The sequence below is a fragment of the Argentina silus genome (genome assembly GCF_951799395.1).
Source record: "Argentina silus genome assembly, chromosome: 12".
Taxonomy (NCBI): Eukaryota; Metazoa; Chordata; class Actinopteri; order Argentiniformes; family Argentinidae; genus Argentina; species Argentina silus.
Window position 1 is genome coordinate 11,129,527 of NC_139666.1, and position 24,247 is coordinate 11,153,773.

A 24,247-nucleotide genomic window follows, 5' to 3' on the forward strand; every position below is an offset into this window, starting at 1 on the left:
GACTACTGTATAATACTGAAGGTAACAATTTTGTTCCAGAGATTAATAATATCCAGTTTCCCATTTAGATTTTGTATGTATTTATTTATAATCATGAGTAAGTATAGTGTAGTGTGAGTCATCCAAGGACATAGGGGCTCAGAGGTATGCTGTATCCTCTGGATCTGAGACAGTGCTCTTACATGTGACTGAGCCATCCCATTTACCATTAGACTTCCCCTATTGATGATCTGGAAGTGGGATCCTGATTCAAATGTTGGCAGTTTTCTACAGGTCTGGATTATCCTGCCTGCAGGAAAGAGATGGTATGTTAAAAATGAACACCTAGGACATCGATCACACAAGACCTTATACAATTATTTTTAATATGCTTTATTATTCAGCAAAATATTACTATTGAATCATGCAAAAAGCACTCAAAGGTTTGAGTAGTTAAGATTCAATATATTTTCACAGTTACCTAACAGTCATTGATAAAGTATGTTGACGAGAAGGGGAAATGATAACATGGACATCAGGAAGAACTAAAAGAGGTGGAGGGCAGGTGTACTGTAGTTTTGATCATTCTATGGCTGAATCCTCCAATGGAATTTTCCTTCCTATTGGGCACTGGCTTTGTTAGCTCAGGTGATTTCCGCATGAGTGCCTTGGGAAGGAGAGTGGTCAAAGTGCAAAGTCAACAAACAGCCCAAGATTTAAGATGAAGGACCCGGTGAGCGCTTGCACGGTGAGTACTCACTACCTCTTTTCAAAAATATACTTTCTCACAGGTATTTTTCATACATTACTATGTTTGTATCATCATGTTATGTTTGTGCTCGATGGAGATGCAGTATCAACAGCTGTGTGCATTGCTAGCTTTTGCCAGATACTGTATCTCATGGCAATTTGACTACATTGTGGCTTGTTTAATGTGTTTTAGTACAATCTGTTGTACCAAGATCTGAAGAGGTTTTCAAAGAATGGGGAGCATTTCTGCAAGGAGCTCATGACAGTATTTCAGCAAAGGTATCAACAATTTTATGTCATGTCTTTGCACAGACATTTTAATAACTAGTTGAGTGGCTGCAGTTGAGTGGTGCATATGGTTATGGCTTTAAGAATGGTATTCTGCTTTTCCACATGAAATATAATATATATATATATATATATATATACATATCATATCATGTCCATTTATTTTAAATTACTGTACACACAGTACTACATCAGTCATTCACAGTTGCATTCTGAGATCTTAACTTCCGGATTGAATGTTAATCACCTGTGCAGTTACTCTTTTACTTTGAGTGTGACTAAAGTATTTATTGTGTCTTGTTGGGAACGGGATCTCTCTATGGCTAGAGCTGAGATGGAGCACACTTATGCCAAGGGACTACAAAAACTTGCTGGCAAACTCATCAAGGCATCCAAAGGCATGGCTAGCAAGTGAGTACTCTCTTGAAAATAGGCCACATGTTATGAATGTGTCTGTCTAACGGTTTATTGAAGAGGCATGATACAGTAACAGTACTCTAAACTGTCAGTGTGTGTTTCATTTCCATCTCAAGTTCAAGTTCCACCTATAGTGCATGGTGCCATGTTTCAGATGAAATGTACTCAACAGCAGACACACACAGGTACTGTATCCACCTCTGTTGACCTTAAGAGTTTACCTACCCTTCACCATAAATGTTGCAGCAATGGATATGAAGAATGTTAATATGATGTTTTTGTTTTAGAACATTGGGAAATGCATTTCAGCAAGAAGCTATTCTGGAAATACGGCAAGTCTTAGAGGAGCACAACAAGAGGAAGAGGCCTGTGTGTAGTTACATTCTTACGCGCACACACACATACACACACACACACACACACACACACACACACACACTGTACACACACTGTCTATCTCTCTCCCTTTCTCTCTCTCTCAAGAAGCATATTGTTTGATTGACTCGACACATCAGTCTCTACAACCATAACATATTGAAACTTGATTTCCATTTTCTGTCTCTTACTTGTACAGCTTGACAATGTTGTTGAGAAAACTGGAAAACTTGTGGCCACTAATTGGAGTGAGCAACTCAAGGTAAGGCTTTCATAACAGTTATTCAAGTCTAATAAATCAAGCTCCTTGTATGAGATTTCAGTTCTACTTTGCTTAACAACATTGTGATTGTGGTGGAAGCATGTTTCTATTCACATGGGCACATGTAATACAATCAAACTATGTGCATACTATGCAATACAATACAATACAAACATAATTATAAAATCTGATTCTTTGGTTATTATAATATTGGTTTATTATGTTCATTTTGTTTATCTCGCAGATGAAGAAGAAATTGGTTGGATTAACAAGGGAGCACGAGGCTCTGTTCAATTTTGTTGAAAATAATAGACAGATTAGCACTGAGAAAGAAAAACAGAAGGTACAGTCGGCACTGCAATTATTATACGCCAGTACTATCAGTTGACCTTCACAAAACCCTTGAATTTAATTAGAATTCAAATGAAAAAGTGCTTGTGTGTGAGGAAAGATTTGAACTTCAAAGATTTTGATTTCAAACTTTGAAAAAGATATGCTGAGCATATAGAGCATGCTGACTCATTCTGTTGTTGACTAGATGCTGAACAGGCTGATAAAATCAGCCGAGGCCCAGACCAGAACTGATGAGGAGTACTTCAACATGAACATGGATGGCCATCAAATCAGACTGAAGTGGGAAAACACACTGAAAAACTGCTACCAGGTTCTGACAAGTTACTAAATTAATCCTTAACTTCAGTCATCTGTATAGCATATACTCTCTTTATTGATTGCAGACCTGTCAAAGAATTCAATCACCCAAGAAGTGATATCGTGAGCTGTACCATTCTCAGATTTTCTGTCTTCTTATTAATTTTGAAGCTAGATCTGGAGCAGAGGTCACAGCATGTCACACATATTGTATAGCTTAGTCTTTTACTAACCCCCAGTAGTAGTTGTAGACTATGACTAGTAGTTGTATTTACTATTTCAGATCATCCAGGAGCTGGAAAAACAGAGGATAGAAATTCTTTGCAACATTCTGACTAAATACCAGCTCCATATGTCAAGCTTTGGACAGACCCTTGTACATGTGAGACCTTCATACACTCCGAAACAAACATCAATTGTGACAGTCAGAATCTATGTGACCTAGTAATATATCATTTATTTCTATACTGCTGTCAATTTCTCTATTCCTCTCAGAGCCAGAGACAGATAGATCAAGCCATCCAGAGAGTGGATGTGGAGAGGGACATTCAAACCCTGGTGGAGGAAACTAGTGTCACAGCAGAGGACAACATGGCCGAATTCTTGATGGCTGATTATTTTGTGAGGCTCATATACAGTAGTATTCGTGTTGTGTGTTTCTGTAGTTTCAATAAGTCACTACCTATCTTCCGCCGTAGATTGAAGACCCATCTCTTCAGGCGATATCTTAACTGTCCCTCCTAAAGACCTCTTCATCCCCAATACCCCCCTGTATGAGTTTCTTTCCTGTACATTTAAAAGAAAAAAAACCTGAATTCTTCCTTCTTCTAGCATTGTGACTGCCAATAGCCCCTGGTCCTACCATAGATTACTTTTTCTTATGATGACTGATGGATAGATGATTCACTTACTTAAACAAATGTATTTGTTGTAAGTCGCTTTAGATAAAGGCGTCTGCTAAATGCCATAAATGTAAATGTAAAATAAGTGACCCAACTCGGGCACTGCAAGGTGCTTGTTCTGTTGTTACAATACAGTAGATGATGGAATGTAAGTAAAGCCAGTTATATTCTGTTAGTCAGTATGCTTTGAGCACAAGACCATACACGCATTGTGGCCTACATTGTTATCTGCAAATACATGTACTGTAGTTCTATGGGTGTGGTTGTGTCATAATACATCATAGAGTACACTGACAAGGACAATCATGTTCAACAGGAGGAGGCCAGTAAGACACTGATGGAAAAAGACAGAAGAAGAGATGCCATCAAGTCCAAACTCCAGCGCTTGGAGGACAGCATTGCAAAAACTAAGAAAGACTATGATGGTAAGTGATTCATAGTTAAATGCCACACATTATAGTACTCTATTGTACAGAAAACACATATTTTTAAAAGCTTTTATTGTTGTAACACAAAGTAACAACACTCTAATGCAGAGATCAATAATATACAGAAAGTCATTTCTGGATAACTCCTTTTATTCATAATGTCTTGCAATAATCATAGGTCTTGAGAGGCTGGTGAAGACCTACTCTGAAAACCCATCATTCTCAAACAGAAAGAACCTGGAGGAATCAGAACAGTTGCTTGATGAGGTACAGTACATTTACAGATTTTTCATCATAACATATCTTTTATTTTCATGTACAGTATATATTCCATGAATAATGTTGTTGTACTTCCTTATTGAAATCTGTAGATCACTTTGAAGCGGGACCTTCTCGAGGCCACTCATTGCAAACTCTCCACAACACTGGCTGAACTAGAGGGAAAACCAAAGACTTCACATCGATTCAGCAACAATATAACAAAATGGAAAGACAAGGTAGCTTTGTAATAGTATCATAGACACATCATTCATGATTAAGAAATATTTGTTTTCAGTGAAGTTGAAATTAACATTAACTATTACAAAGAGCAATTATCTTTCATTCAAATATGTTTGTCAGTACACGTTCAAGCCAACACAACTTTGAGGCATTGCATACAGCATCCATGTTATTACAAGTTCAATGTTACTGATAAATATGCTCTATGAAGGTAAACGTTATTGAAGGCATTATTTACATGTTTAAACTTGACAGCACTAGCACCCCACCTCATACACAAAACCACATTACAAGCATAACATAGTACATGTTTTGTTTTCAAAGGATTGCGAGCACAGTATTGTTCAGCTGGCCCGCCCAGTCAAGATCAGAAAGACACCATTCAGGCCGCGTCAGTCCCTGAGGAGCTCCATCATTTACAAAGGACCTTCCCAGAGTGTGACATCATCAGAAGAGCCTTTTTCAGTAGACACCAACCTCGCCTTCAACGCTGTTGTCAGCCAAGACACTGCAGCACTGGAATGTGGCAGCACTGCCGATGGAGCCCTGTCCAAGACTGATGATGAGCAAGAAGGTGACAAGTATTCACACACAATCATAAAGATTTAGCATCCCTATCTTACCCTACCATGATTACAAAAAGCATCATTACTTTGAATTGTCCCAATCAGGTGCATCAGAGTTACCTAGCATTGGGAAATGCAAGGCTCTTTACGATTTCACATCTGATAGAGATGACGAGTTGAATATGAAAGAAGGTAAGAAAAAAAAAAAACATTAATATGGGTAATATTGTGGTCGTCTGTAGCAGGACATGGTGCTAGAAACGCTAAGGTTGTGAGTTTGATTCCCGCTGGGACCATATATACTAAAAAGCGTCAGCTAAATGGCATATGTCAAATAAAATGCCTAATTGGTCTTACTCAAAGAAATAAGGAAATGGGGACTGTAGTAACATGTTTGCTTGTCTGCACTCTCACAGGAGACCTTCTTGACATCTATCAAAAGGAAGACAATGGTTGGTGGTATGGCATATTGAATGGACATATAGGCCATTTCCCATCCACCTATGTTGAGGAGCTGCCCATGCTAAGTGTTGTCAAGTCATCAGATGTATGACACACATTAGCCTGCACTTAAGTAAATGGAGACTACATGTCAGTTCAAAGTAATATACCAATTAACAAAAGTCCTTATGCCGGGAAGACTGTACTTTCTTTCTGTAAATTCTTACGATGAATATGCCGCAGAGCAGTGAGATGCTTAATTCTAGAGATGCTACAATCCGATATTGAGCATTGGTATCAAAACTATATTGGCCTAAAATGCTGGATCGGGAATCAGAGATAGGGAATGCAGAAACGATACAAACTGTAAAAACCTGCCAAAAACAGTATGGTGGACTGACGGGTGCACAGCTGAGATGTGACAACAATAACAACCATGTCGGCGGTCTGGAATTACTTCACACTTGACACAAAGACCAGTAAAACTGTAAAATTTGCAAGGCGAGTGTTTTGAGGGATATTTCATGCCATTTTGATTTAGCTGAAGTAAACCTATTCCTATATTTACTGTTATGTATGTGTGTGGGGCGCATAGTTGCCAACCATACCATTTTGTCAAACCAGTTTATCCATGTTCCAAGTGTTTTCATTGGCATACACAGTATTGGTTTAGAGATTGCGTCCTAAGGTCACACTGCACTAGCAAGTACAAACAATTCTGACATTCCAGACTTTTCGTTGGGTGTCGCAGAGGTGTCTGGAGAACATCGGGGCAGGAAAATCTGGCATTGTTAATCCTGTCACACTGTGTGAGTAAGGACGTCCGGATGCTTAGGATTTCACGCCGTTTTTGGAAATTGGTCGGTGACAAGAAAGTCGTAGTGTATTCCTGGCAATGTCTATAATCAAATGAGAAATCATGCCTTACTAAAATGCTACACAAGGAAAATGCTTTGAAATGATTCAACCATCTACCCATCTTTTCATTGATGCTCTGAAATACTAGGTTATTAAGTGTGTAATTTGTAATTTGTCTTGAATAAATCAGAAACTACTGTGAATCATCATGGAGTTGTCCAATGTTTTATTAACATATTCCATAGGGGTGAAACATGCCTGATGTGTCAAAGTGTAAATAAAATGTTACTTTCATAACAAACATTATAATGTCAACATTTGTGTGAGTCTAAGTGTGAGAAATACAGGGACATGACTCTAAAATAGATTAATACAAAAATGATTAAAAGATTTATAAAAAAAAAAAAAAAGTTTTTTAACTTCTCAGGTTTTAGGCAGAGCTACAAATTCTTTCCGAACAATTGCAAGGAAGGCCGAGAAGTTGTTGGTCTCCTGAAGCCTCTGCTCCAAGTGGAGCATACACTCTAGCTGTGGATCACACGACACAACTGTGGAGAGAAAAGTTTTGAATCAGTTTTACTCAGCATACACTCACCAAACACTTCATTAGGAACACTATACTAATACTGGGTAGGACCTCCCTTTGCTCTCAAAACAGCCTCAATTCTCCATGGCATTGATTCCACAAGATGTTGGAAACATTCCTTTGAGATTCTGATCCATGACGACATGATTGCATCACACAATTCCTGCAGATTTTTCAGGTGCATTTTCAAGCTGTGAATCTCCCGTTCTACCACATCTCAAAGGTGTTCTATTGGATTCAGATCCGGTGACTGTGAAGGCCACTGACGAACACTGAACTCATTGTCATGTTTGAGACGACTTTTGCTTTTGTGACATGGTGCATTATCATGCTGGAAGTAGCCATTAGAAGATGGGTAAATTGTGGCCATGAAGGGATGCACATGGTCAGCAACAATACTCAAATAGGCTGTGGCATTCAAGCAATGATTGATTGGTATTGACAGGCCCAAAGTGTGCCAAGAAAACATTCCCCACACCATTACACCACCTCTACCATGAGAAGGTGTACAGGTGTTCCTAATAAAGTGTTAAGTAAGTGTATATCTTCTTAGTCAAACCATAAATCATTGTTCTTCTTTTGTTTTAGTTTTTTGTGCCAAGTTTAAGGGGACATGGAATCTCACAAAGGAGGGATAAACTCCTAGAAGATGCTAAAACAAGTAACAGTTTCCCCCCTTTGTTTACTTACTCTGGTACAACCCATCTTCCTTTATCCTCAACGTGAAGGTGTATGCGCTGTCTGGATCTATGTGGTTGATGTTTCGGAAGATAAATTGCAGTTTCTCACCTTAAAAATAAATTTAAAAAGAATTGAACAACTTTGGCTTAAGCTACTACTTGGTAAACAAACATCTAGCCTGTGTGTTCACACAGCATAATATAACTGGAATTGTCTACAGATGAATTCTCACCATGAATCTTTCTGATCTCCAATCCCAGACGATCCTGAAACACCTGCTTAGCTTTGTTGAGGTTTCTCAGTCTGTCTTTGTTTGCTTTGTTTTGGCACACAATCACTTTGCAGAGAAGAAAAAGAGGGAACATAAATATGCTTTGGATATGTAAATTGAAATCAACAAGAAAGTGTGTGTAAGGTGTTGGTGTCACTAAGAATGCTGTACTACATTACAATGTACAATAACATTTTTAGCAATAAAAACAAGTTTCATGGTTTCTTTTTCAGACTTACACTCTTTCTTCTTGGCTTGTTCCTCTCTGAGCATTTCTATCTTCTGCATAATGCTGTCTTTCCGTGCATCCTTCCCTTGCATTTCAGACATCCTCTGAGAAATAGCATCCCTTTTCTCTTCCATTGAGGATTTTTTCTGCTCCATGTCTAGAAGAACACATATCATACAGTACTAGTACTATACTATCATACAGTACTAGTACTATATATCATTGACTTTGTGAATCTTCATGTAAGAATGGGAGTGTCGTGGCAGACTGTTGATAACATGTACATTGAGTTCAATGACAGCATGGCTATATCATTTGCACTAATCTTACCTCTTATGTATGCATGTATCGTCTCAAACAGTGTTTCGTCATCCTCACATTTCTTTGAACACGTATCTGTAAACATAGATGGGAAATTAGGTCCATGGCCTGTGTCATGGTAGTTATCCAACTTACTCAACATTTATGAACTGACGTCTTACCGAGAACTGATTTTGTGAACTGTTTGTGAGACTGACACAATTCCATGCCTGTCTCAATCATCTCGCCCGATGTGTGAACGACATGTTTGCGTAATTCTTCCATCGTGCCACTGAACCAGTCTCCGACGTTTGCGTCAGTAATACGTGCCATGATGATGTGACCTGTATGACAACAACACAAGTTAGAGGCTCTGCTGACACCTTGGCAAAATTTGCCACATTGTTGAAAGACAGAGAACACCTAGTTATCCAACCAAACAAACAGCAACACATTAGCCTGCCCCGTAAAGGAGTCTCAAGCTCTGCACTGTGCAGCGCTGGCCTTGTCTCGTTTACTGCCTGGTCAAATAAATAGCAAGGTGCTAGCTAACATTAGCCAACTAGTACCAAAGGCAGAGAAATGTGCTAGTAAGACTCAGTAACTGTTGGCCAAAGGCGAATAAAAACGTTTCTAAACGTTACAGTAATTAAAATACCGTTAAAAATACATTTAAAATAAAAAAAATCACCATCGGCTAGTTATTAAATGTAATAACCTTTTCAATTTAGGAGGTTTTTCAGACCGAGAGTTTGGTCAGCTGGCCTCCGTTGTTTTCAAAATTCCGCGCTCGCGACGAGGAGGAGGCGTCGGAGGGGAGGGCTGTCGGACAGCACCCGGAAATTGCGTACGTCCCAGCGAGGTAGTTATGATTGCAAAGGTCAATTCCAAAATACAAAATAAGAAGTAATCTTGGGAATAATGATATCAAACGATTGATAATTGAACCGATTATGATGAAGATATTTTAGCTACAATAAATGTACAAAATGGTACCGGGGCCACGTTTTTCCTGGTTTCCCACAATGCAAAGCTTTGTTGTTTCTTTACAGCAGTGCGCTCAAGCTGTTGTTGCGCCACACTGTGGCCAAAGTGAGATTCAAACCACTGTTGTATGAAGGGATTCGAAGTGCAAAATATGCAATGTGTCTGTGGTTGTATTCTGATGTAAACTGATTGCCTTTCGCACACTAGTGCTGTTATGTATCAATGGTTATAATTGTTATTGTTTAAACAGTATTTCATGCATGATGTTATGTCTATGGAAGTATCTGTATGAAGTTATATTGAACAAAAATAATAATGAAGTGGTAGGCCTAACTTGGTTCTGTAGAACAGAGAATACACTATGTCCTAAAAGCATCATGGCGTTAACAATTAGTGCCAGCCTTGATATAGCACTTGGATGTTGTCTAGATAATGGGGCCCTGTCAATTATGGTTTGGCTCATTTAACCCTACTAACTGTTCCTCAACATAATCATTAAGTGTCCCAGTGAACTCTCCATTTGCCATGTTGAAAGTGCCATTTTTCCAGTTTGGAAAAACAAGTGCAAAACTAGTTTTACAAAACAGCACTTGAAATAGGAAAGCCAAAATCATAACATTGCAATCTGTAATAGTAAACCTGTTTAGTGTTATAACACTATATCTGCATGAGCACACTGCCCCCAGGAGTAGATCGAATGGCTAATAATTAACTAATAAAAGCAATGGCCTGTGGAAAATCTAATGTCCACACTCATGTCCCCACACAAATCTAATGTCCTGTAAACAACCTTGGGTAACATGCCTTAAAATGCTGAGTTTTCATGATCCCCAACGCTTTATTTTCATCTTGTGGGTGACTCCAACCATGCCAACCTCCCCATGGTTGCCATAGCTGATGAATGATTTATGATGTCAGGATTTCATATAAAGACGGATCTCTTTGGGGTTAAAAGGGGGAGCCATGGAGTGATGGTTATAGCTTTGGCCGAGGGAGCAGCTGTTCCAGTCGTGCCATAGACTGTATGTGTGGCCAACCCCAGATGGACTTCATTCACAGCAGTGAGGTGCTGGTGATCCAGCACCTCCAGCACAACTACAGGGACTACCATGACTTCCTCAACTTCATGTCGTCTGTGGGAGACCCTCATAACATTTTTTCTGTCTATTTCCCTCTCTGGTTCCAGCTCAGCCAGATTGTCGGCACTAAGATGATATGGGTGGCAGTTATCGGAGACTGGTTCAACCTAATTTTCAAATGGTAATCCTGTAATTAGTTAGATTGGAGGTTAGAGAGAGGGAGAGACAGATAGCGAGAGTTATGTTTATGCCTAAAATTTTTAATAGCTGTTAAAGTGATCTGCATGACAGTTGCATGAATCCTTTGATCCAATGCCCAGCATCAATAATTAATTTTTGAATGTAATTTGAATGCCATTCCATTTGTTTTTATTTTTAATGTTCAACTGACTCCATCTTCTTTTTAGGATTCTGTTTGGTCACCGGCCTTACTGGTGGGTGCAGGAAACTCACTATTACCAGAATCACTCACTCCCTCATCTGGAACAGTTCCACATCACCTGTGAGACAGGACCAGGTCAGTGGCACACCATGTGTTTGTAGCATAATGACAATAATGTCCATACTCTTAGTGCACAGACACTGCTGTCAATCGTGAATCTCATATGTACTGTAGCTAGCTAGTGATTAAAATCAATCAATAGTTTTAACCTGAGATAGAAATTAACTTGATTAACTTTATATCTGAATTTCTTTAACACGTCCATATAAATATATACAAAAGGCAATACTGTTTTATGTATTTGTTGTGTCAACTGAGCAATATGTTTATGAAGATGTCATCATGTCTCATGCTTGTATGACAGCAAAGCTGTGTTTGTTTGTACAGGTAGTCCATCTGGTCATGCCATGGGTTCCTCATGTGTGTGGTACGTGATGATCACCTCTGCACTCAACTTAACCAGATCCCCCAGTGACACCTCAATACAGGGCTGCCAGAGGTAGGTATATTAGCAAGCTGTTATATTGCCTTGTAAAATAAAAAGTTGTGCACCTCTATAATGTGAGGTAGATAATTGCCTCAATTCCCCCATCCTTTTAGGTTCCGTCTTATATGGTCCTTTTTGTGGATGACCTTCTGGGTCATCCAAGTTAGTGTTTGCATCTCCAGGGTGTTTATCGCCACACACTTCCCTCACCAGGTTATCCTTGGTGTTTTAGCAGGTAAGACCAAAAAGGAGTTTGCAAATAATAGTAGACATTGCTACTATACTACCAGTATTACATTTGTATCTTGTTTTTTTATTCTATTCTCAACAGGTATGCTGGTTGCTGAGGCATTTGAGCATATTCCCTCAATCCACACAGCGAGTTTAAAAGTCTACCTTCAAACTAGCCTCTTTCTGTTCTCCTTCGCCATCAGCTTTTACTTGCTCCTAAAAATGATAGACATTGACTTATTGTGGTCGATACCCAAAGCAAAAAAGTGGTGTGCCAATCCCGACTGGATCCACCTCGACACTACGCCCTTCGCAGGTCTGGTGAGGAACCTAGGAGCCTTGTTTGGACTGGGCCTGGCCATCAACTCTCAGATGTTCATACAGAGCTGCAAGGGGAAGAACAGCTACAAGACCAGTTTCAAACTTATGTGTGTGACAGCCACTCTGACCTCTCTGCAGCTGTATGATTTTATCAAAGTCCCCACCCACACAGAGCTCTTGTTCTACACGCTCTCCTTCTGTAAGAGTGCAGCGGTGCCTCTCAGTGTGGTTGCCCTCGTCCCCTACTGTGTCCACTTGTTGATAGGGAATGAGGATGAGGAGAGGAAATTGGATTAGATTTTTGTACTGGTTGCCGTGGTGTACAGCATAAAATACACATTAGTACTGTAGATTGGCTGACCTGTACTGTACTGTATGTCAATTTGTTTATGTGGTACTGTAGTTGATTGTTGATAAGCTCATCTATATTTCATGTTAGTCAATGTGTATATAGTTCATTGCAATGTCACATTAGTTCCATTACATGTACAATGTGAAACAAGAGCAGGATACTGTTCCATGAATATGTATAAAAGTCAATTGTAAATAAAATGTGTTCTAGTATTGTACTTGTGTGTAAATATTCCCAACCTCTAATGAATGTTCTTCCTTGAGAAAGGGCTTCTAATAAAAACACCAATATCAAAACCTTGAGAAGTCTTGAATTGTTTTATCAGTAGGTTGTTACTGGGTGAGTGTTTTCTTGAATGATGATGTATCTTGTAGGCCATTTGTGAAGGAATATTTAAATATTATCTGTAATTGTAAGCCGGGCTTATAGTGTAATATTCTTTTGCAAACTGAAAACACTGTTACTTTCTTCACTCCCACATATATTAAAGACTGCACTCCTATGCCATGTCCTGGCTAATCCTAATTTCACAGACGTTACTGGGGTCAAATTAAAAAAGAGAGTTTCTATTAATAGAAATATCTAGCAAATGTCTCTTGCCGGACAAGAAACTCTTCACTGTATAAGCTGTTGGGCCATTTTGGCATACTATACTTTTAAAAAGGGATGCATTTGTAGTGACGGGAAAGTATCTTTACATTGCTTATGAAATACAGTGCATTGCATTCACAACAAAATATCCTTTCCAGGATATTTATAGAATCCATGTAAGTCAGACCTCACGTCATGCCCATATCATGTTTGCATATAGCCAGTGAATGTACCAAAGAGTGACATTGTTGATATGAATATACATAGTTGACTGATTGAGTTAAGAGTTCTTTTCACATGTTCCTCTGAGTGAACACGTTGTTGTTTGCTGTCACATTCACGTCATTATCTATGAATCTATGAATCAATCAATCAAGTTTTTACAAGGCAATTCAGATGTTGACCTACCGATACTGCGCTGATACTATCTTGTACTCTTGGATTATTTTCATGCATGTCACTTTCTAAGGCGTATCCCCCAACATCTGTTGTTGTTAATGATACAGTATAACTGTCCACTCATCTAGCCATGCCTGTAGAGACATCTGTGATCATGTCTGTTGTTATGACTCAGTGTTGATGGTAGAGGAACATGGAGGGTTCAGCAGAGAGTCACATTACTCATAAATCAACAGCGAGATTCATAAGTGTGCCACAGGTATACATGTAGGCCTACTGCATAGTGTACTCTCCACACGTGATAAATTATGTGCAAAGCCTGGGTGTTCTGTGAGGAATCATCATTTATATATTGGCTCATAACTTGTGAAAGGCAGTGTTGGGTGGCATTTCAAAGAAAAAAAGAAAGCCACACCCTCTTGCTCTGATGCTAATTATTTATTGGACCAACATTTTGGCAGCAAGCTGCCTTCTTCAGCGTTTCAATCGATGATGGCATTTCAGAACCTCAGATTAATTATCAACTCAGAGGTTAAACTATGGCAAATATGTCAGGAAAAATGGATTCCTATGAGGAATTTAATGTCATTCATTTACAGAATGTACATATCAAGTTGATGATTCGTCTTTGGGTGTTGTCTGTGGCTTCATCAGGAAAAAGGAAAGACAACACTGCAATACGTGCTTTGAATATAGAGGGACCTTACAGAAAACAAATCATAACAAGACCTTATCAGTTAGCTATTTAAAGTGTCGATAATACACGTTATCAACAATACACTGTCATTATCAAGGACAACACACGTTTCTTGGTGGAGCTTTCTTTTTAGAGGTTAGAGAGCTGCTGTCCATTCAGTTATGTTCTTTATACTCTATGTTCAAATTGTATAACATGTTTGTTCTATTTGACAAAGCTGATAATGGCACAACATTAAAAACAGCATCACAAATCTTACAAACATTCGTACTGTCAAAGGTTAACAAAAAGATAAACAAATAAATACAAATAAATATTTAGATGTACAGATAATCCATGTGATTTGCAGTAATAATTGTTACCCCCTTGAATAAATGATTTAAAAAATGGTTTGCAACACCTCTTTGACCTCTAAGACTCTCTTGCTGTATCATATACTGTACAGCTCTTTCCTCAAGATACATTGGGTAAAACAAGACTGCAAAGTAAACAGGGCCTCTCTAGTCATTGACATGAGGTTGTGTCCATAGTTACCTCAGTTGCATGTATTACAAAAATAGAATGATGACTTTGCTTTGTGACAATCTTGATTTCCTCCTCATACATCTTCTTAGTAGAAAATGCTGATGCTAAGGTTTATTAACTGATGGGAGCCCCCGTTGTGACTAGTTTGTAATAAGCAGCCCTCTTGGCCATGAGTTCCTCATGAGTTCCCTTCTCTATGACGGAGCCCTGAGCCATGACAGCTATGATGTCAGCCGTCTGGATGGTAGACAGTCTGTGGGCAATGACGATACAGGTGCGTCCTCGTCTGGCTTCATCCAGAGCAGCCTGGACTATCTGTAGAAGGAGGGACAACGCAATGTCAGAAATAAACACCTCAAGAGTGGAGAGTCTGTCAAAATCAATCGCTATTCTATGGCCTCTCTGATGCAATACATACAAAGAATTGAGCAAATACTTTGAGTTGTAGACAGAAAATGTAAGATATTATAGACCATTTGATTAACATTATTATTACGAATGGTACCTTTTCACTCTCTGTGTCTAGAGCAGAGGTGGCTTCATCCAGTAGCAGGATCTTGGGGTTCCTGACGATCGCCCGTGCAATGGCGATGCGTTGTTTCTGTCCCCTGGATAGCTGGGAGCCCTGGGCACCAACCTGAGTCTCATATTTCTGCCAGAAGGAAAAACAATGGTTTAAAATGTGCAAGGGATGTCCTGCACATTACTTATGATGGAAAGTAAGCCGCACATTAGAGTATGCTTTCAGTTAAACTATTTGAGAATGATTTCAGTTACTGCACTCACATCTGGCAGAGTCATCACAAAGTCATGGAGAAAAGCCTTCTTGGCAGCCTCAACTATCTCCTCCTTGGTCACGTTTCTAGCGTTATCGCCATACTGGATATTCTCAGCGATGCTACAGTCAAACAGCACTGGCTCCTGCGACACAATGCCAATCTGAGCCCTCAGGAAGGGCACGTTGACATTCTGGGATGGATGGCCATCGATCAACTAGAATAATATGGGAACAAAGACATGATTATTGTATAGTGAATCTATTGACTTTAAAAGGCTATCACAGTCATGACACTGCATGTTCACTTGAGTTACACCTATGATTACGTCTAATGGTAGAAAGTTGACTGAATGGAAGAACTGTAATGTAATGGTTATGGGTGTGGGTGTGGGGACTCACAACTCTGCCTGCATCTGGGTCATAGAATCTCTCCAGCAGCTGCACACTCGTACTCTTTCCACAGCCACTGCTGCCTACGAAGGCCAGAGTCTGGCCAGGTTTCACTGACACTACCAGCCCATTCAACACCTGGATGTCTGGCCGTGTCGGGTAGGTGAATTTACAGTTGATGAACTCTAACTCTCCTTTGAAATTGTCCTGGAGGGAAAGGGGACATGGCACAATTATTGTCAAAATGTAATCACGTTTGTTCATTGTCACAATGTGTGATTTAATACAATGGACAGCTGTACAGATTTTCCCTCACCCATTTCTCTCCCTCAGTCTGACTAATGCTGATTGTAGGGACTCGGTCCAGTAGTTTGAAGAATTGAGCAGCTGCGATCTTGGCTTTAGCGTAATCTGGGGTGAACGAAGAAGCTTTTCCTAGTGCTGTCCCACTGATCACAATGGCTGAGATCACTCTGGAGGAATACAACAATGGCATTAGGCTGAACAGGTTGGGTATACACAAACAGCAAACATGATATTGACCCAGTATTGTGATTATCAAATTGCCTCAATTGAAATTGTAATTCTAGTCATCACAACCAAACAGTATCATAAAGACATGTAACAACATGTACTATATTCAGCAAAACAAATAACACAAACCTGAAAACCACAATGTAATGTAACCCCTCCGAGCTGACCAGATAGCCTCCATATCTAAATGAGGCTGCGTAGGCCATAAAGATAACACACTGGGCAAAGGCAAAACAAATTCCATAGATGTTTGCCTTCTTCTTAGCCGATTTGTATGGAGCCTCCAACTGTTGTTCATATGAAGCCACAAATGTACTCTCCTTGGCCAGCCCTGCGATGGTCCGGATGTTGGCTAGAGCCTCACTTGACACCTGCAGAAGAGGAGACAGATGGTGAAGTCCTTCATTTGAAGTACCAAAAGACAATAACCCTCTGTAGACACTCCTTAGAGGCTCCTTAAACACAGCAGAATGTTCTACAAACTTGTACAGGGACTTTCATTGAAACAGAAGTGTGACCTTTGGCTTACTTGTCCTGCTTCCTCCATCGCCTTCTTGTCCTTGTTCGCAAAACCTGTCAGCATTTTGGCTTGGAAGGCCCCAGACAACCCAATCAGTGGTAAGAAACACATGATAACCAAGCTTAACTTCCAGCTGAAGTAGAATGCTATGATGAAAGACGCTCCGATGTTGGTCAGGGAGTTGACAATCATCCCGATCTGAGCTCCAGTTGCCTGTTGGTGTTAGATCATATTGTTCGTATTGTATTTATTGTTTATATTGTTTAGTATTGTTTTGTTGTGAAGCACTTTGCGACATTTGTCTATGTAAAAAGTGCTATACAAATAAATTTGATTGATTTGACTACTGAATTAACACAGAATCTGCCGCTGACACTCACCCCCTGGACCATGGAAGCGTCAGTGGCCAGCCTGGTGGTCAGAGCTCCTGGACTGTTCCTGGGGTCCTCAAACCAGCCCACCTCCTGTTTCAACATGGCCTGGAAGCCCACCTTCCTGAGCCTGCGTGTCAGCAGCTCCCCAGACTTCCCAAAGGCATAGCCCTGAAACATACAGCAACAAAAGTGTTTATGCACATCACTAAAGGGGCCACTCGGCATATTAGCATGTTTGTTTCTCAGTATGGCCTGTAACAGCACAATTCAACTAATTCATACCTGTAAGAACTGAGAGAAGAAACTTATCACAGCTACGATGCAAAACAGGACACATATTCCATTGATCTGCTCCCTTTGTTGATCCAGGTCACGGATAGAAAATGTCTGCAGATCAAAACAATTATATAAATTCCATGAATTCCACTGAACAACAAAAACTACAAACCTAATAATAAACCAGATAACAAACAGTGTACTGAACTATACAGAATAGATAAATACATATTATTATTATTGTCTCGCACCCCAAGAATCTGGCTGAAGAGGATAGCGTAGATAGGGTTGACAGAGCCGTTGATGGCTGCTCCCAGAGAGCCCACGAGCATGTAGGGCCACTCAGGTTTGTTGTATTTAAGAATGCGAGCCACAGGTGCTGGTTCTACATGTTCCTTGGCTTCATCCTTGTGTTTCTGTAGAAAAATATGTGGGCTATTTAATTCCTCTTTTAGGCACCACAGAGGGAACATTGGGATGAGATATAGTCCTATAATTGACAATGCAAGACTACAATAGAATGACCTTCATACCGTTGAAGATTCCATCTGACTGTCCATAATGGTACTGAATTGGTCTGATTTCATTTTGAGACTGCCAGATATAGCATCAGGGACAGATTGAATTGACAGTTGGCTTTCAGATCGCTGCCGGAGAGATTTCCTTCAAGAAAAAGGGTAAATGTTTTACCAATGTTTTACAATTAGCTTTGCTGAGCAAGTAAGCAGTGTTTTGTTTTGTGGTCTTATTATAAGCAATGCCACAAACTCACTCATCTCAGGGTTATTCGATTTACCTCAACCCACATTCATAGCTGGCCCGACTGAAACTCTGCACTCGCTGAAGGAATTCTTCCTCATTGGTTTTATCGTCAGGACCTGTGGTAGAAAATAATGATGTGTTTTTTCCCATACAGGATCTCTCAACTCAGTATGACAGGGCTCGGTGTCTCAGACCTACCACTGCTTGCTTTGTCATTTCCTTGGTTCTGAAGGGTGACCAAGGTAAAATAAACACCCTTCTTCTCTAGCAGCTCATTATGAGTTCCCCTCTCCACAGCCTGTCCATGATCAAAGCCAACGATAACATTAGCATTTCGAATGGTGGAGAGACGGTGGGCAATGCTAATGGTTGTCCTGCCCATGCGAGCCTAGAGATGGAGAGAGATGGAGATAGATTCAACCACAGGTCCATTAGGTAATCTAGATGAGTAAATGTCCACTCTTATGCTTGTTTAACACCGTAATAATTGTAGTTACAACCCTCTAACATGCTACTACATAGTATTAGTTCATTGTTATAGAGTTGAGCTCTTTTAGTTATTACACAAGTTCCTACTTCCAGTTGTGTAATAAAAAAACAGCTCCAGTCTTATTATTATGTCTTGACAATTGTATTGCTGTGTGCTTCGAGTCACTCACCTTTTCAAGGGCTTGCTGTACAACAGCCTCACTCTCATTGTCCAGAGCAGAAGTAGCCATGTCCAGCAGCAGGATCCTGGGGTTGCGAATCAGAGCTCGGGCAATAGCAATCCTCTGCTTCTGTCCTCCGCTCATCTGACCTCCACCCTCACCCACCAGGGTGTCAAAGCTCTGAATCAACACAGACAAATGTTCTCTCACTGATGTTTCATGAGGTAGTATGCTATTATTCAATTAATCTGCATAATATACGCTTCACTGTATGGAATTCCATTAGATTATACACGGTGGTTAATACACTCTGATTAATCTGCTACCAGAGTGTTAAATCTATATCTTCTAACTGATGTTCCTTGAGGTATATGCTATTATGCTTTATTGGGTGAAATTCCATAAGGTTATAGGCCTAATGTCACTCTGTGAATAAATGATCTGCTGTACCTGTGGTAGGTCCATGATGAAGTTATAAGCGTTGGCCTCTTTAGTGGCCTGTATGATGTCTTCCATGGTGACCCCAGGTCGACCATACCGGATGTTCTCAGCGATGGTTGTGGAAAACAGCACGGGCTCCTGCTCCACAATACCTATCAGAGAGCGAAGCCACTGGATGTTCAGGCTGCGGATATCATGGCCATCCAAAGTCACCTGTGAATGAGAAAGATTGTATGTCATCATCACAACTTCCAAAACAATAGCTTCTGGTCTTGAGCTTTGAAATCCTATGGGTAAAACCAAAAACATATTGTTTGTCCCTGGATATAAATAGTTGAATTATTTTGATTAACTCTAAACTGACAGCTTCCCTAGCATACATGGAAATGCCGAATAAGTATCACAGTACTGTACCATTCCTTCCTTGGGATTGTAGAATCTCTGGATGAGTTGGATAGTGGTGCTCTTCCCTGATCCACTTGGGCCAACGAAAGCAGTGGTTTCACCTGCTTTGATCAGCATGCTCAAATCATCTAAAATCTGAACAAACAGGTGGTTTTACATTGAATTATATTTTGGAGGAAATTAAGAACAACATAGAAAAGTGAGTGAACTGCATTACCTTCACTTCTGGTCGTGAGGGGTAACTGAATGTGACATCATGGAATTCAATGTCACCTTTGACCTTGTCTAATTTGTGACCCTCCTCTGAGAAACAATCAATTTCTGGCTCCTAGAAGTCAACAGACGTTTATTATAAGTTTGTATTGTAACTTTTTCAATTTGAGATTGTATTGCTTTTAGTTTGTATATTCACTGAAATTCTGGCCTTACTCGGTCAATGGTATCGAAGATAGTCTTTGCTGCAGCTCGACCAGAGGCAAAAGCTTCAAGGCAGGGTGAAGCCTGGCCCAGGTGCATAGCTGCCATCAGAACACCAAAGAATACCTGGAGACACACATGACTTTTACCTCTTCTATGATGGCATTTTGGGTACATACTGTATATTACAATGATGTGAGTTTCCATACCTGAATCAGAGTGCCTGGGGAGAGCTCCTTAGTTTCGATGACCAGTTGAGATCCATACCAGAATGCCAAAGCATAGCAGAGGAAGATAATACACCACAGGTACCCTTGGAACAGACCAATGATGGTTCCCTTCTTCACACCCCAGTTCTGTGCCTCAATCAGGTTTTTGTCATACCTATTATATAATGCATTTTTCATTCATCACATTTAAAATGCCAGTCAGCCAGCAGGGGGAAGGAACACGTCAATCAAATGTGTCAATCATCAGTATAACATTTCCAAATACCTTTCAGCCTCCTTGTCCTCCCCTCCGAAGGCTGCCACAGTTCTGATGGATGACAGCACCTCATCAGCCACGGCCCCTGCCTTAGCATAGGCCCTCAGCTCCCGACCCGTCAGTCGAGCTACTGCCTAGGGAGGGAATGAGAGGAGATGACTGAACAAGGCTCTCACACTCATATGAAATCAAACTTCAACTAGTGCATTTCACAAGTCCCATCACCCTTCACACAATCCAAAACAATGGTGTGACTACCTTATTATACAGAAGCAAGAAGGCTACTTGGTAGATACTGTACAGGGACTGTTTAATCAAAGAAAAGGAATTATTGACCATAAACTGTTTGATTAAAGTTGTGAATTACCCTTGATATCAAACTCATCTCTGAATCACAGTTCAAGAAAGAAAAACATTTATTTACTGTACAGTGTGTAATTGCTCTTACCGTGGCCATTAGTCCAGCAGCCAGCCCAATAAGAGGGCTCACAGCGACAACCACCAGAGTCAGTTTCCATCCACCAATGAAGCCCACCATGAAGCCAAAAACAAAGGTAGAGAGCCTCTCTATGAAGATGGATACCTGGTCAGCTATGGCGTTGTTGATCTTGTTGATATCACTGAGGGGGATGAAGAGTTCAAATAGCATGATTAGAATGACATCACCTGTTGCCTAATACTCCCATCGTCTCCAAAGAAATTAGCCATTGAAAAATAGCTGAAGGGTTACAGACTTACTCTGATATCCTTGTGTTTAGTTCGCCAACGGAATTACAGTCAAACCAGCCTATCTCCATGCACATAATCTTCCTAAAATATGTCTTCCTGATTCTCTGTATCTGTCTGGCAGCAGCCGACACCCAGAGGGCAATCTACAGAGAGCACAAAGAGCAGGTTTGGATATACATAGCATGAGTCCTCTCCACAGTAAGACAATGTGATCAACTTTGGATGGAATATGACCCATTATGTGGGTAACCATTACATTTGTTTCATAGCAGAAGCACTGTTTAACTGTTCAGTACTTAGACTGTTAATGTTATGAAAATGGTCACGAGTCTGTTTTCCATCATCATTGATTATGATAGGTTTGGGTAATTCTTATCAAAAAGCTATATTGACATTTTTAGTATCAACCCACTTACTTGAAAGTAACTAACAATCAGAACTACTAATCCAATACCAACATAGTAATATGCAAACATAGTCATCTGTGCCACGATATCCACCCTGTAAAAAATAAAATACACATATAGCACACCTATTACTATATACTACAACAAGTTATTCATAAACATATTCCATTTTAATCAGTGGACCATGGCTTCAACTCACCCACAAAAGATAGTTGTGTTCTCTGCTGTTTCAAATATGGATCCGTTGATCCAGGTGATGGTGTTGTTCACACAGATTTTATTGGGGTCTGCCAGTTCTTGGACCTCCAGCTCGTATGCCACAAAGGTGTTGGTCATCATGCCATAGACCAGGAGCATGAGGGGGGAGGCTGCGCCATGGACCAGAGCGCACAAGCCCCCCACCACCATCATCACCATGTCCTTGCAAGTGGCAAATCGAAACTGGGTAATAGAGGAACAGTGTTTTACAACACTAACAATGAACTGATGTGTTTGTCTTGGGATATTTTATTATGACTTTTGATTATGACTCCAAATGTTCGAGGGTCATCTGTTTTCCTGTGACCTTTTCCCCTAGGTGTGGGATTACAAACCCTTATATTGTCTTTAAATTTACCATAATATTAACATAATTGTTATTGCCAACAGGCCAGACAGTAAGATAATTACCAGTTGAAAGTATCCAACCCCCAATGAGCTTTCTTTTTTCTTTTCATCTCTGCAAAAACAATCATGAAAGAGAAATGCTTTTGTCTTCTTTGATGATGAGTAAGTCTGTATGATAGGTACTGTCTGTAATAAAGGATGATACAGTTATTTCAATCCCAATCAAAAACAATGACTTACCCTTTTTCAATCTCTGTTAAAAAAAGAGAGGTTGAAATTAGAGTAGAATATAATATAAGACTTATGATTTTGACTTTTAACCATTATGGTATTTGTGGGCTTAAAGAAAGAAATGGTTCACTTACTTATATCTTCTGGTATGTTGCCCAAATATTCTTCGGCAGTGTCCTCTTGCAGAGAAGTGACCTTTTTAAGGTAAACAGACTCCTTCATTGTTGTGGCTCAACCCTGACAAGCAGTATCCACTAGGCCTTGAGAAAGGAAAATAATACTTTACACACGTACGATTCTTCACAGAATAGGTGTCAGTATTGTACTGTAAATAAGTCAGTAAAGCATGCATGCCTTCCCAATATGTAAAACATAGAAATCTCTGTAATTCTCCTGGTCATAACCATGTACCAGACCTAGGAATTTTTTAACCAATCGACTACGAGGGACTTGATTACAAGTCAGTAACCTTGACGATACTATTAGAGCCATGTTATTACTTCTCAGTGCTCCATTATGTAATACAAAACATTTGAGTGTTGAAAGTTATTAAATTCCAATGGATTCCATCGATGCATTTTATGAGGAGCTACCCTCACCAACTCTTGAAACATATTTAGACATATTCATATTTTTAAACATATGAATACAATAGATAATTGGAAACATAAATGGTCAAAGTTGTACACACACACACACACACACACACACACACACACACACACACACACACACACACACACACACCCATTCAAAGAGTTCCTAACCAGTGGCAATTCCTCCTGGTTTCTGATTCTTTGTTGCAATAAAGAGGATATCAATGTACCATAATGCATACACAAAAATTACCTAATAAGACTATAGAAATTTAAATATCCAGTACATAGACCATCAAGATCCACCACAGAGACAGAGAGTAGTAATGATTTCTCATGTAAACTTTCCTTACAATCTTATAATGGAACAAAGTATACTGTACCTGTTTTGTTCCCCTCTCAAGGACTCTCTGATCTGCTTAAAGCCTTTGGTCACCACCAATAACAAAGTATCCCTCCTACCAGAACAAATAACTATCTTTTTCTCAAGTGGACGCCCCTTCCATTATCTCTCCCTCTATTAGACTGATAAGAGTTCTGTCCACATTATGGCTTCATTTAGAATGTCTTTGTGAGGCAAAGGTATACTCACGGAACCAATGAGTTAATGTAAGTTAATATGTTAAATATTGATTGATATGAACATCACTCCATACCTGTCTGCCAGGCTGAATCTATAGAGAGAATGCCATGTATGGAATAATGATAGGAAAGGATTTTACATTTACATTTTTACATTTAAATTTTTTTACATTTAGCAGACAAAAAGTACATTTGTCTAAAGTAACTGAATCATCTATACATTAGTCATCATAAGAGAAAAGAAAATGCTATGCTAGGGCCAGGGGCCATTGCATGTGAATATGATAAACATGTGAATGCCTTTGAATTCTAAAGGCATTTCATACTGTACTGTATGTCCTTGCATCAAATTGTGAGATTGTGGACTTTCAAATATACCAACCAAATTCTTTATGTTATTTATGAATCTTATTCTGTACTGTAAGAAAATAAAGGACAGCTGCAACTTCTGGGTTTTAGGAATCATT

General features: G+C 39.7%; 4 protein-coding genes across 4 annotated transcripts; 2 read left to right on the forward strand and 2 right to left on the reverse strand.

The window, feature by feature from the left end:
* Positions 1-629: 629 nt before the first annotated feature.
* Positions 630-5,672, forward strand: nostrin (nitric oxide synthase trafficking; the record flags this gene model as incomplete). The annotated part of the gene is given in 17 exon segments (XM_083681820.1): positions 630-669; positions 672-727; positions 923-1,008; positions 1,345-1,428; positions 1,557-1,619; positions 1,722-1,803; positions 2,009-2,071; positions 2,316-2,414; positions 2,610-2,735; positions 3,006-3,104; positions 3,218-3,343; positions 3,941-4,049; positions 4,231-4,319; positions 4,424-4,549; positions 4,878-5,127; positions 5,225-5,311; positions 5,536-5,672. Coding segments are annotated over 17 exon segments (1,713 nt in total). The 5' UTR covers positions 630-638.
* A 968-nt stretch (positions 5,673-6,640) lies between these two features.
* On the reverse strand, positions 6,641-9,273 carry spc25 (SPC25 component of NDC80 kinetochore complex). The gene is made up of 7 exons (XM_083681821.1): positions 9,204-9,273; positions 8,668-8,829; positions 8,516-8,581; positions 8,196-8,342; positions 7,918-8,022; positions 7,695-7,793; positions 6,641-6,966 (listed from the first exon to the last, which is right to left on the reverse strand). The coding sequence occupies exons 2-7, from the start codon at positions 8,816-8,818 to the stop codon at positions 6,842-6,844; spliced, it is 693 nt and encodes a 230-aa protein (XP_083537947.1). The 5' UTR covers positions 8,819-8,829; positions 9,204-9,273; the 3' UTR covers positions 6,641-6,841.
* A 1,241-nt stretch (positions 9,274-10,514) lies between these two features.
* Positions 10,515-12,329, forward strand: LOC310813018 (glucose-6-phosphatase 2-like; the record flags this gene model as incomplete). The annotated part of the gene is made up of 5 exons (XM_083681825.1): positions 10,515-10,732; positions 10,959-11,072; positions 11,385-11,492; positions 11,594-11,715; positions 11,812-12,329. The coding sequence occupies 5 exons, from the start codon at positions 10,515-10,517 to the stop codon at positions 12,327-12,329; spliced, it is 1,080 nt and encodes a 359-aa protein (XP_083537951.1).
* Positions 12,330-14,710: 2,381 nt separating this feature from the next.
* Positions 14,711-22,824, reverse strand: abcb11a (ATP-binding cassette, sub-family B (MDR/TAP), member 11a; the record flags this gene model as incomplete). The annotated part of the gene is made up of 27 exons (XM_083682110.1): positions 14,711-14,911; positions 15,102-15,248; positions 15,383-15,589; positions 15,774-15,971; positions 16,081-16,237; positions 16,428-16,669; positions 16,828-17,031; positions 17,199-17,360; positions 17,475-17,579; positions 17,720-17,884; positions 18,002-18,131; positions 18,265-18,346; positions 18,429-18,618; positions 18,890-19,060; positions 19,331-19,534; positions 19,736-19,861; positions 19,944-20,054; positions 20,156-20,269; positions 20,353-20,527; positions 20,639-20,763; positions 21,078-21,249; positions 21,368-21,501; positions 21,775-21,859; positions 21,965-22,206; positions 22,435-22,483; positions 22,612-22,624; positions 22,737-22,824. 27 exons carry the CDS (start codon positions 22,822-22,824, stop codon positions 14,711-14,713), a joined length of 3,999 nt encoding a protein of 1,332 aa, XP_083538236.1.
* Between the last annotated feature and the right edge of the window lie 1,423 nt (positions 22,825-24,247).